Source organism: Saccopteryx bilineata, chromosome 8 (assembly GCF_036850765.1).
Source record: "Saccopteryx bilineata isolate mSacBil1 chromosome 8, mSacBil1_pri_phased_curated, whole genome shotgun sequence".
NCBI lineage: Eukaryota > Metazoa > Chordata > Mammalia > Chiroptera > Emballonuridae > Saccopteryx > Saccopteryx bilineata.
The window spans coordinates 85,347,222-85,360,136 of NC_089497.1; the positions used below are offsets into that span (position 1 = coordinate 85,347,222).

General features: G+C 41.2%; 1 protein-coding gene across 7 annotated transcripts in view; it reads left to right on the top strand.

Annotated features, from left to right (window-relative positions):
* TNIK (TRAF2 and NCK interacting kinase) overlaps positions 1-12,915 on the top strand; it is a 415,592-nt gene that overhangs the window by 254,609 nt on the left and 148,068 nt on the right. For all 7 annotated transcript variants that reach the window (XM_066241478.1, XM_066241483.1, XM_066241479.1 and 4 more), the window contains exon 5: positions 11,724-11,834. In XM_066241478.1, the coding sequence (XP_066097575.1) occupies positions 11,724-11,834 (111 nt within the window). The remainder of the gene's footprint in view (positions 1-11,723; positions 11,835-12,915) is intronic.

Below are 12,915 nucleotides of genomic sequence, written 5' to 3' on the forward strand. Positions count from 1 at the left end.
TGTTTTCATTTTAATCAAAAAATGAAAGCTAAAGAAAAAATATATATGCATTGACATGGTGAGAATGTCTAGAATAATACACACTAGCAGTGTTGAAGATATTTGTATCTCAGTATTAATTTCAGTAATTCAATTTTTAAAACATTTTCCTTTTCCATGTCTGCTTTTCTACTTTCTCTTAAATTCTAAAATCACGGCCACTTGTTCCTTGTTTTTTCTTTTCACTGAGCTGTCCTTGCTCTTCGTGTAGACAGCTCTCTGAGGACAAGGATTGTGTCCCGTGTATTGAAGTGTCCCCCTCAGTGCCAGGGTATACGACTCTGACAAGAGTTGTTTTGTGAATTTAAGTGACATTTATTGGTACAAACTTGGTTGCTATTATTATAATTATTGATACAAACCTGAGAGCTACAGCTACTTTTGAGAGTTTAAAATACGCTGCAGGTTCACCAGGACAGGATGAGATGGCCCAAGCTGGATAAGCTGCAGATGACAGTGGAGAATGATAGCTATTTTACTGCTGTCTGTAGGAAAACTTTTTTCTTTGGTCAAGACTACAGTTCCAGATTTTAAAAAAGCATGAATGTAGCTATGAAACCATATCCCAGCTTATCACAAGTATTTCTAGTTGAGTCACACCTAATTATTAATATCATTTTTTTTGTGAGATGGAGTAGATAAGGTAGTTGGTTTTCTTGTTAGGTTGAACTATTCAAATGAGGGTATGTATTTACAAACTGTAGGGTGATAGAAGAGGAGGAATGGTCAAGCAGGCTTGACTCATTTTCACCTTTTCCTAATCCTGATATTTTTTTAAGCTGGAAAGAAAATTAGTTGTCATTTATTTGGCTAGATCCCAGTAAAGTTCATGGACTTTCTCAGGGTCTCTAAGCTCATCCTGAAACATGAAGATGTCGCTTGGCCTGAAGTTCTGTGAAAGGCACTTAAATTTTTTTTATCATTTTTTAATGAGCAAAATCTTCATTTCGTTTTCAGATTGGTAGTGGGAGAAAGCCGGAAGCCTGTTTGTTTCCGCAGTGCGCGAACAGAAGGGTTGTGCTCTGGAATGAGTCGCTGCCCACCAGTTCTCACTGTAGCCTATTGCTCCTCCCCTGGAGATAGCTGTGGTTTCTGGAAACCAAGAGATGCAAGTGTATGTGTTCATTCATTCATTCACCATTCATCCATTCGTTCGTTCGTTCATCCAACAAATATCAAATACTTGGTAGTTGCAAGGCACTCTTCTAAGCACTTAGGGTGTATCAGTGAACAAAACTGAAGAAATCCCCAACTTTCATGCAGCTTGCAGTTTTGAAACAGACTACAAACAGTAAATGTAATGTGCAAGGGAACTACAGAGAGCCCTAAAAGCTAAGAGTTCCCGGAGAGCAGGGAAATGTCACAGGGAGAGACAGGCTTGCAGCGGTGAGTATGGTGGCCGGGTGAGCCCTGTGGTGATAACTGGAGGAAGGCATTCCAGTCCCGTTTTCCAGGAATAATGCCAAGGCCCATGTGACTGAAAGATGTGAGTGATGAGACTCGAGGCCAGGTCATGCAGGGCCTTCCTGACTGCTGGGAAGATAGCAGCTTTTACTCTGACTGAGGTGGGAATCGGGGCAGGGGGTGGGTGGGATCTGATTCACAGAGTGATGGTCCCTCCAGTGGCTGGGTTGAGACTAGAATGAATGGAGGCCAATGTAGAAGCAGGAAGATCAGTTAGAAGACTGTTTTAGCGATCCTTTTCCTGAAGTTGGCAAAGGGCCATCAGTAAGTAGTGATCACTTCCAAAACCAGGTCACATGGAGAGGTCAGTGCAGGTGACTTTAGAGGCCCCACATTCTGTGTCGGTCAGATTCGTGCCTGTGCACAGAATTGTTCTGACCCCCCAGCTTCTGTGTCACTGAGGGTGTAACTATAAAGCTATAAAATGCCTCATGAAGGCAAGAGCATCATTTCTTTTTCTAGTTATGCTTCTTCTATTTGATGACAAACTAAGGAGGCATTTGGAAAAGTAAAGGCAAACAAACATAATAATTGGGAAATTAATACCAGATTACACTATTGGTGCAAACTTGGTTATAGAATATAATAGTGTATATTTATTCTAAGGCCTCTGACTCACTAAGTTTGGCCATTCTGTGTTATTAATAACAATGGCAAGTAATGTTTATCATCTGCTTATCATGTGCCGAGTAGGACATTTGTTCACACTGTTCAGTTATTTCATTAGATCTTTACAACCACTCAACAGATTAGATATTTTCATTATCTCTACTTTACAGAAGGGGAAGTTAGGTTCAGAGAAGTTGAGAAATTTGCCCAAGGTCTCTTAGCTCGTGGGATGGAGCCAGTGTGCTCACCAGCTCCAAGTTGCTGGATGCTGGAGTCAAGCCTCTGATTCCTTCAGTCTTCTCCTTTCCATTGTAATAAAAGAGTTTCCTTATCAAATGTTGGTCTTCCAAATAGCATTGAAGCTTTGCATTTTAATAAGTTCATTTTATTAAGTTCATTTTAATAAGTTCACCTTTCCTCTCCATTTATTAGTTTCCCCAACTCTCAATGAAGACAGTAAGACCTGTTAGCTGCTCAGAAGACTGGTGTGAAGTCTAGGAAATACATTTGGAAAAGTACATTAAACCTTTTGGGAATGTTTTAGCAAACAATTGCTAAGGTCACACATAGTTGACTCTTTGGACAAATTCATGGTTTTCTGTGAGAATTCCATTTATATATATAAAATATTATTATAAAAACATAGCCTGTAACAACCCTGAGAACAGCACTTTCTAACACATAGCACCGCTATTCAGACTCTAGAAAATATTTCCCAGCTAGTTTTTGAGCTGTGGCTGGGAGACAGAGGTTTGTGCTCACAACCCGCCAGCCACTGTATGTGCTATTTCAGGTGTCTGATTGAATTACAATTGGTGCGAATTCTATCAGTCTTGTCATAGAGATAAACTCTTGTTTAGTACCAGCTCTTTGTGGAAATACAACTACTTCTGATAATGGCCAAATAATTCTCCCTTATCAACTTTGTAGAGCCTATCCGGAAATCAAAAAGAGAGCTTTTTCAATAAAGATTCCGATCTCTCGGAAACAAGGCAGGCTTGGCGCGCACACTGCCTCTGGTGGGGACAGGCTCACCGCGCTGCTGCCTCTGGTGGGGACTGGCTCACCGTGCTGCTGCCTCTGGTGGGGACAGCTCACCGCGCTGCTAATGCCTCTGGTGGGGACAGCTCACCGCGCTGCTAATGCCTCTGGTGGGGACAGCTCACCGCGCTGCTAATGCCTCTGGTGGGGACAGCTCACCGCGCTGCTGCCTCTGGTGGGGACTGGCTCACCGCGCTGCTGCCTCTGGTGGGGACTGGCTCACCGCGCTGCTGCCTCTGGTGGGGACTGGCTCACCGCGCTGCTGCCTCTGGTGAGGACTGGCTCACCACGCTGCTGCCTCTGGTGGGGACTGGCTCACCACGCTGCTGCTGCCTCTAGTGGGGACAGCTCACCGCGCTGCTGCCTCTGGTGGGGACAGCTCACCACGCTGCTGCTGCCTCTAGTGGGGACAGCTCACCGCGCTGCTGCCTCTGGTGGGGACAGCTCACCTCGCTGCTGCCTCTGGTGGGGACTGGCTCACCACGCTGCTGCTGCCTCTGGTGGGGACAGCTCACCGCGCTGCTGCCTCTGGTGGGGACAGCTCACCGCGCTGCTGCCTCTGGTGGGGACTGGCTCACCACGCTGCTGCTGCCTCTAGTGGGGACAGCTCACCGTGCTGCTGCCTCTGGTGGGGACAGCTCACCGCGCTGCTGCCTCTGGTGGGGACAGCTCACCGCGCTGCTGCCTCTGGTGGGGACAGGCTCACCGCGCTGCTGCCTCTGGTGGGGACTGGCTCACCACGCTGCTGCTGCCTCTGGTGGGGACAGCTCACCGCGCTGCTGCCTCTGGTGGGGACAGCTCACCGCGCTGCTGCCTCTGGTGGGGACAGGCTCACCGCGCTGCTGCAGGCCACTCAGGCACTGAGCGAGGCACAGAGTGTCTGTTATACAACATTTCTGATTTCCCTAAAATTAGAAAGTGAGATCACATGTAATTTGTTGTTTCTTCTGATACTTTCACAGGGCTAGAAGATGTTAGAAAAGGAAATAAATTCCTGGTGAGCTTTCTACATGTAGGGTGGTCGGGTAAAATAGATTATTGTACTGAAATGACTCACTAAGTCATTTATTAGATTGTCACAGTAAAGACAGGCAGTGCTAAGAGTTGGGAAATGATCTTGTGTGCATTTCAGGGACAAGCTTTCTAACAGGAGGCTGAAACCTGGCCTGGGTCTAGAGGCCTGTATCCTACCTGGCATTCAGGTCTCTTATGCTTTGTTCCTTCCTTATAAAAATGGTAACTTTGGACCAGGTCTGACTTTTTACACTGGCGACCTGGAGACTCAGTGCTGTCCAGATAAATGTGTTTAGCTTGGCTGACATATGGTGATGATGTTGTAATTATGCCAACATTACAAAAAATTGAGCAGTTTCACACAAAAGACTGGATTACTTAAAAGGTTTTGAAAAATCAAATGATCTTTCAAAAAAAAAATCAGAACTATTGGGCCCCAAATCCCAAATAGCAACAGTATGTTAGAAGCCACATGTCCACTCCAGTTTGCATCATAGATTCCATCACTCCCTGTTGTCACTCAGGCTTGCTCAACTTTATGCACTTACATTACTTGTCCATGCCCTGTATAAGGTCATCTGGGAATGTGATACTGAGATGAACTAAGACCCTGGTCGGCAAACTGCGGCTCGCGAGCCCCATGCGGCTCTTTGGCTCCTTGAGTGTGGCTCTTCCACAAAATACCATGTGCGGGTGCTCCCTCTATAAGGAATGTGCCTACCTATATAGTTTAAGTTTAAAAAATTTGGCTCTCAAAAGAAATGCCAATCGTTGTGCTGTCGATATTTGGCTCTGTTGACTAATGAGTTCGCCGACCACTGAACTAAGACATGCTGTCATTCACCAAAGAGGGTAACTTCTAGAATTGGCAGTGGTGTTGGCCACAGCCCCCAAACCTAAATCCATTGTAGTTTGGAGTATGTTGGTATAGCATCTTGCCTTGGCAAAAAGCATGTCCACTAACATACTGGTTGTTTTAAGATTTAAATGTAAAGTGTTGCAGACACCACTATTAAAAATTTAACCACTTGTTGTTGAGTCTTTGCGGAGTTAATTAACAATTTTTTCTATGCATCAATAATGAGATTTTCTTTTGGGGGAGGGTGTTTTAATCAGTGTCTGTCACTTTTATAACTAAAGTGTATAGAAGCTAGGTCCCCTGCCTGGAGAAGTGATTGAATCTTACTATTTGTGAACAGAACAATTTAAAAGGCTGAATTTGGTAAACATAGGAGTAACTAAAATAATAAAAGTTGATTATAAACAGTCTCCCAGTTTCAGAGCTACCCCAATGCGTGACCTATAGAGACAAAATATAAGTTACTTAGATATAAACACAGAGTTAAATCTACACTTAATTTAATATTTTGCCATTGGGCTTGAGTTCAGCTTTTATATAGCCATTTTCTGTGAATTAATAGGTGGCTTTGTGACAAGAATGTGAAAATAATTTCTTCTTGTATCCCAATGAATTTCATTTGAACTATACTCAAACTGCTTTTTACCTTAGCTGAAGGAAGATCTATGTATACCCAAAGTTATTCTGCTAATAGTCTATACAGTACTCTCATTCATTTTCTAGATTAATTTTGATCCAAAGTCTGTGTTCCTTTTTACATTGTGCTTCTCGAGAATCCTCAACTGCTAAGTTGCTTGGTCTTAAGTCCTCTAAGGTCAGAATTTTTTTTCTTTTCCTATTTGTAACTCGTCTGAAAACTTGCTCCCTTGCCCCCTCTTGCATTCTTCTTTTTGAGTGTAACATTTTGAGAGGCCAAGGTGTAAGTTTCGTACAGTCTTAGGTTAGTGTCTATGATCGAATCAGTGGCCCAAATGAACAGGTGATGATTTGCCCCAACAGGAAAATTCCCTAGAAGCTCTTGCATGCTTCCTAAGAAGGTTAGCACCAGATACGAACATAGCATGTAGCTAACTTCTCTCATTCTTTGAATGCTGTCATTCTGACTCGAAGATGGATACCTCCTTAGGCATGAGCTACTAGAGACTTTTCCGGTGGGCCTGTCCTGTGGGCAGGCTTCTCGTTTCTAAAAATACCAGTTGGCTCAGTATATTCAAACTACCATTGTCACTCTCAAGCTACAAGATTGTTCATTATCCAGAAATTTGATTGAACAATTTTGGGACTTCACATCCTTGGGACTCATCTTGTTATCTTTGGAAGACTTAGAATTTGTAGCATAAACATTTGTTTTTCCAGTCTAAAAATATAATTTAAGAGCCAAAGGAGTTTGTCCCCCCCCACCCCCAATGTATGCTAGTTTAAAAAGGAATGCTAAAAGCTGTTAGGTTGCTTTTTCAAATTTGAAATTCCCAACAGTTTTACTTTGTCTTTCTGTCTGGTGATTGAAATGATAAATGTATACCTATCAATTTTTACCTCTTTACTCACATATTTTATATTGTTAGACCTAAACTACCTTTGGCAAATAAAGCTCATTTTTTAACAAAGTACTGAGTTTGGGTTTTGTTCACACTTCCATAAATCATGCTCATGAGACCTAAGGCTATTTCCAGCCACACATGATAAAAGTACCCTATGCCTTGCTGATGTTTCTGGACCTTCAAGGTCAATAGGCTGATCCTTTGCAGAGTTATAAATTCTTGAAAGTTTATCTTTCCTATTGTTTTCTTAAGGTGCCTCTTCAATTTCTTGGTGTAAATTTCTCTCATTTTAAGCAGACCTTTATCTTCCTGCTCCCTCCACTTTCTTACCCCTGCCTCCTGCCCATTCTTTTACTATAAATGAGAAGGGATCTGGTAGTAGTCATTTATATTTGTGGGTGACTGACTAGTGACATTTGTGAAGAATGGGTTCCTGTCAAGGTATTCTGAGCTAGTTAGTGCCTATAGTTTTAAAACAGCTGAAAACTTTGTTTCTTCTTACAGGCACTTAAAACCAATTAATTAGCAAGTGATTGAATATTATAGGGACCCTAGAGAAATCATCCTGAGCCTCTTAGGCTAGGTGAAGAGGTGAGCTCAGGGTGGCCTCAGATAGTGCTTCTGAAACTCCTTCTGGGGTCACCTAAGGCCAGAGAGCCTTTCCTTAAATACTGTCCCGAGAAGGTAAAGTAGAATGCAGCAGGGCGCAATAAGCATGCCTCCTCCGCAGCCTCTAAGAAAAAACTCTTGCTGGTCAGATATGTAAGAAAACTGACAGAAATATGTGAAAACAACCATGCAAATTGTGAAATAAATATTAGAACTCTGTGCTTTTAAAAATTAACCATTTTAATTTAAATAGAAATAACTACCCATGTCCAGTATTTCAGGCAACCCTTTCCCTAATAATTGAACTGTACTACACTGTGCTGTTTTTAAATATCTCCCCCAGCACACTGTTCCAGGCCAGGCCCAACATTGTGCCCGAGCACGCTTCTGTCCTCACCTTCAGCTTAACCTTCCTTCTCTCTGTCCAAGTGCCATGCATGTGTATTTCATTTTCTGACCCACTTATGTAGGTGGGGTGGAGTGAGAATTTTAAGATCCCACCACCACTACCTTCCAACCTTCCAAATAAAAAGATCCAATGTCCTGGCTTGCACCACTGTGTCTTCTTGCTGTGTGTGTGTGGGGGGGTGTCTTTGGTACTCTTCCATTAACAGAGGTTTTTGAAACACACGTGTCCAAAGCCTTTACTAAGCACCTTTTAGCCATTTCTTCACCATCCAAAAAAGAGTGGATCTTGGGGAATATTGATGCTATCTTCTAAGTTGAAACTTTTTAATACATGCAAACAGACCAAAAAATAGAAAAGTAATAAATATAGTTCAAGATTTCTGGCTGCTAGGAACTACATATTCATAGACAGAATGAATGTTCACATTAACCAATAAGGTTGATGCTCTTCTGTTGGATTTTATAGTGGTGGGGGGGCGTTGAGCCCAAGGTGGTTGGAGAGCCTGTTCAGTTCTCAGAGCTGCAACTTGGAAGAGCACCAGGCCTTCCACCCAGTTGCTTAATGAGTGTGTGGATAAGGCTGCAGCTTTATTTCCAAATCAATAAGCTACGCTTTGTTTCCAAGTAAATAATGAAAAGGGAATCGAGGGGAAGGAGAATTAATGAAGCAACAGTCGCACGTCACTTAGCCCAGTAGCTGGCACATGGTAAATTCTCAGTAAATGTTAGCAAGTATTGTTACCCAGTGTCAACACTTGGAAAACTTTCTGCAGGGAAGATATTAATGCTCTGCTATTTCTTGCTTGTGACATGGAACTACGGGCTTCCTGCTCCTGGGGTCGGCATGTCTGTGTTCATCAGTGCGGTGAGGTCACTGGGAGAGGAGGGTGTGCACTGTGTGGTGGCAGTCATTATCAGGGTTGCTGTGCAGCTGCAGGAACTGGTTGCTAGCAAATGTTGGTTTCTTTCTTTTTCTTAAAGAAAAAAATCCCATTACATAATTTAACAATCATTTTGTTCCATAGTGAGATGAAAAGAAGTTAGCCACCTTCAGCTGGAGCTGAATGGAGAAGCAAATTATAGAAATCACTGACATTAGTGCTTGGCTACAGCAGGATTGTTTCCTATTGAATATTTGAAAGTATTTTGTCCAATCTAATTGTAAAGAACGGGAGTTGCTGGGCTTCCACCGCTTTCCCTGGGAACTGCAGTCACAGTTCCGAACGGAGCCCGGGGGCGGGGGGTCATTTTCTCCAGCTGGTACAAGAGCAGTGGGCACATTCATGGGAGGGCTGGTCACTGTGTTCTTCAAAATGGGACTTGGAAAAGAGGTACAAACATGTTTTGCTCACTTAAGAAAATATTATTTTCTTTCTACCCAAGGACTTTCCTTGGGTCCATTCTGCTGCCACTGAGCCATGATATGCTATTTCTAAAATAATAGGATTTTGAAAACCTCTGTGGAGAATCCTTAAAATACGCAGAAGTGCCTGACCGGTGGTGGCGCAGTGGATAAAGCGGCGACCTGGAAATGCTGAGGTCGCCGGTTTGAAACCCTGGGCTTGCCTGGTCAAGGCACATATGGGAGTCAATGCTTCCAGCTCCTCCCCCTTCTCTCTCTGTCTCTCCTCTCTCTCTCTCTGTCTCTTTCTCTCCTCTCTAAAATAAATTTTAAAAAAAGATTCTCATTAAAAAAAAAACATGCAAAAGTATTCCAAACAGTTTAATGAACACTGATGTACCCCAAGCTAGCCCAACTACCATTAATCAGTGGCCAGTTGTACCTCATCTTCTCTCTCCCATCTGCTATTACTTTGAAATAAATAATCTCTTCATATCTTTTTTTAATTCTGATAAAATACACATAGCTTAAAATTGATCATTTTAACCATCTTAAAATGTATGTAATTCAGTGGCATTAAGTATACAGTGTTATACAACCATCACCTCTATCTAGTTCTAGAACTTTTCCACGCCCAAGGAAACTGTACCCATTAAGCGGACACTTCCATTCCTCTCTTCCTCTAGTACCTGGCAGACAACCACTAATTTGCTTTCTGTTTCTATAGATTTGCCTATTTCATATAAATAGATTTGTGCAAGATAAAGCTATTTTTTGTCTGGCTTCATTCAATTAGCATAATGTTTTCAGGATTTATCCATGTTGTATTATGCTTCTGAATTTCATTTGTTTTCATCTATTTTTTTTTTTTTTGTATTTTTCTGAAGCTGGGGAGAGACAGTCAGACAGACTCCCGCATGCGCCTGACCAGGATCCACCCGGCACGTCCACCAGGGGGCGACGCTCTGCCCACCAGGGGGCGATGCTCTGCCCCTCCGGGGCGTCGCTCTGTCACGACCAGAGCCACTCTAGCGCCTGGGGCAGAGGCCAAGGAGCCATCCCCAGCGCCCAGGCCATCTTTGCTCCAATGGAGCCTTGGCTGCGGGAGGGGAAGAGAGAGACAGAGAGGAAGGAGGGGCTGCGGGTGGAGAAGCAAATGGGCGCTTCTCCTGTGTGCCCTGGCTGGGAATCGAACCCGGGTCCCCCACATGCCAGGCCGACGCTCTACCGCTGAGCCAACCAGCCAGGGCCTTTTTCATCTATTTTATGGACATACCTTATTTTGTTTATTCATCTGATGATGGACATTTTGATTATTTTCACCTTTTGTCTTTTGTGAACATTCAGGTGCAAGTTTTTGTTTGTATAACTGTTTTCAATTCTTTTGGGAATATATCTAAAAGTGGAATTGCTAAGTCATAGGTTAATTCTATGTTTAACTTATTGAGGAGCCTTCAAATTGTTTGCACTATGACTGCACCATTTTAAATTTCCTCCAGTGAGGATTCTATTAATACATAGTTTCTCCACATCCTTCCCATCACTTGTTATATTGTTTCTTTTTTTTTAAAGTAGTATACAGCCATCCTAGTGAATGTGAAGTGGTATCTCATTGTGGTTCTAACTTGCATTTTTCTGATAACTGTCAACATTGAGTCTCTTTCTGTGTAATTGTTTGTTATTTATTCCCTGTAATTGTTGGTTATTTGTGTATCTTCTTTGCAGAAATTTATATTCATTCATAAACTAATTGCATGAATTTTTATTGAGTTTCAACTTGGGGTACAGTACAGAAAAGAAGAAAACATAATCTCTACCTGAGGTTTTGCAGCCTTGCAGAGTATCTTTTAGGTCTTGGTGACATGGTGCTGATGTTATGAATGTATGTTTTAACAAAGCCAATATCAGCAGTGTGATTTTACTCTGGCCCCGTATTAGTTCTGTTTCTAGTATCAGGTCAAAGATTGATCGGTAGTTATTCTGAATTGTTGTTATGTAATTTTTTAAAAATTATATAAGTACTGAATAAAGTGACTTTTATTAAAGACTTTTTGAGGAAGAGAGAGAAGGCATAGACATAGATATGTTTCTCTAAGCCAAGAAAATGAATGTAAAAGCTGATAGATTGCTTTTTCTCTTCTAGTCTCTACTTCTTCATTAAGTAAGGGAGGTGTTTATTTTCTGCTTATTTTTATAAAGCTGCTGAGTACTGTAATGAATTCATATTTATAAGGAGGTTGCAGCTTTTTGGATGAAAGGTGCTAAATTGGAGCTTATTGTTTATTAAATTTATTTGATGTTTCCAGCCTCCAGGGAACATTTGCTGAATTTAATTAAAAACAGTCCTCAGTCTGACAGCTTACAGTGCCTCTTAAAAACCAATAACATAAACAATGTGCATTTCTGTTGTCCTAACTTGGGACTGTCTTTCAGACAGGGGAATGATCCTACTTCTATGAAAAGGATGAATTCAACTGCTGGATGGAAACATATTTTCAACTACATCTGAACTGCTTAGTTGCCCTTGTTTTATAAAATACATAGAATATGGAGATTTTCCTGTGTTTCCAACTATAATTTTTATGTTGTAAAATTAAAAATAATCTTTCCTTTCTGTCATTTTGGGGAGAAATGAAGATAAAAGCTTATGTTCTATATCTTGTTTTATGGTCACATTTTCTTTGCAAGAATAGCATTCCAAAGCATTCAACTAAAATACCTAATGCTTATTTAAGCTCAGCCCAGTGGAAGCTGAGAAGTGTAATTATAACGATGGCATGTTTGCTTCCTTTGCCAGTTGGTGATGGAGTTCTGTGGTGCTGGCTCTGTCACTGACCTGATCAAAAACACGAAAGGGAACACATTGAAGGAGGAGTGGATTGCCTACATCTGCAGGGAGATCTTACGGGTGAGTAACAATACAAGATATCTTGGGAGGTGTTGAACTTTGTACCAAACTTCATAAACATACTGGAAACCTCTTTAAAGCTTTTCTGTTCCGGTGGTAACGGTAGTGGTGGTTTGCTGGGGACTGCTGTGATGGAAGAGTGCCATTCGGAGTAGGCCATGGGCAATCCCATTGGAGTTAACACTGGATTCTTCTAACAACGGATTCATGCCCAATTGTGTTTCTAACTAGAGATCTGATTTTAGATCATGAAGATGGTGTCCTACTTAAGAAATGGATTATTTTAGAGATATTTTGATCATTCATTTGATTTTTCCTTTGTGAAAATTTATAACTAATTTAAGGATTGTATGATTTTACCCATTTCAGTACATAGAGCCTAATTTATCTGATTTTACCTTTAAAAAATCCTTTGAGAGTTAAATCAGTTAAATTAATCAAAGTAGTTGGACAAGACTCTGCCTATGTACTTAGTTTTGCCCACAAATCCCATAATCAGGCAATCTGCACAGTACTATCCTGTTTGCTGAGCTCAGTTCTGGAAGAAGATAGTTGGTCATATTTTACTTCATTCAGACCAGCTTAATTATCTCTTGCTGCTAATATAAAGGCTAATAGATGTCCATTGAGCATTCCTACCAGATCTTCTTGGCAATCATTATTTTCTTATACTCTTTGCCTTCTTAATTTAAGGAAATAAAAATTAAAACTTTTTATAATGTGTCCAAGATACAGCTTTGAGAGCTAGATTATGTGCTGTGGATGGATGGATAGATGGGTGGATGGATGACTATAAATTGAGGAGGATAAAAGGCATTAAAAATGATGTTTGTTCATTAATTTCAAACCACAGTAGGTATAAAGAAAATACAAAATAATATTTTAAAATAACATTTATAATAGCATAAAAATCAAATACTTAGAAATAAATGTATAGAAAGATATGAACAACTTCTATACTGAAAACTACAAAACATTACTGAAAGTACAGAAGACTTTAATAAATGGAGGTGTCTAGCATTTCATATATTAGAATGTTCAGTATATAAAGATGTTATTTCTATATTCACAGTTACCAGAG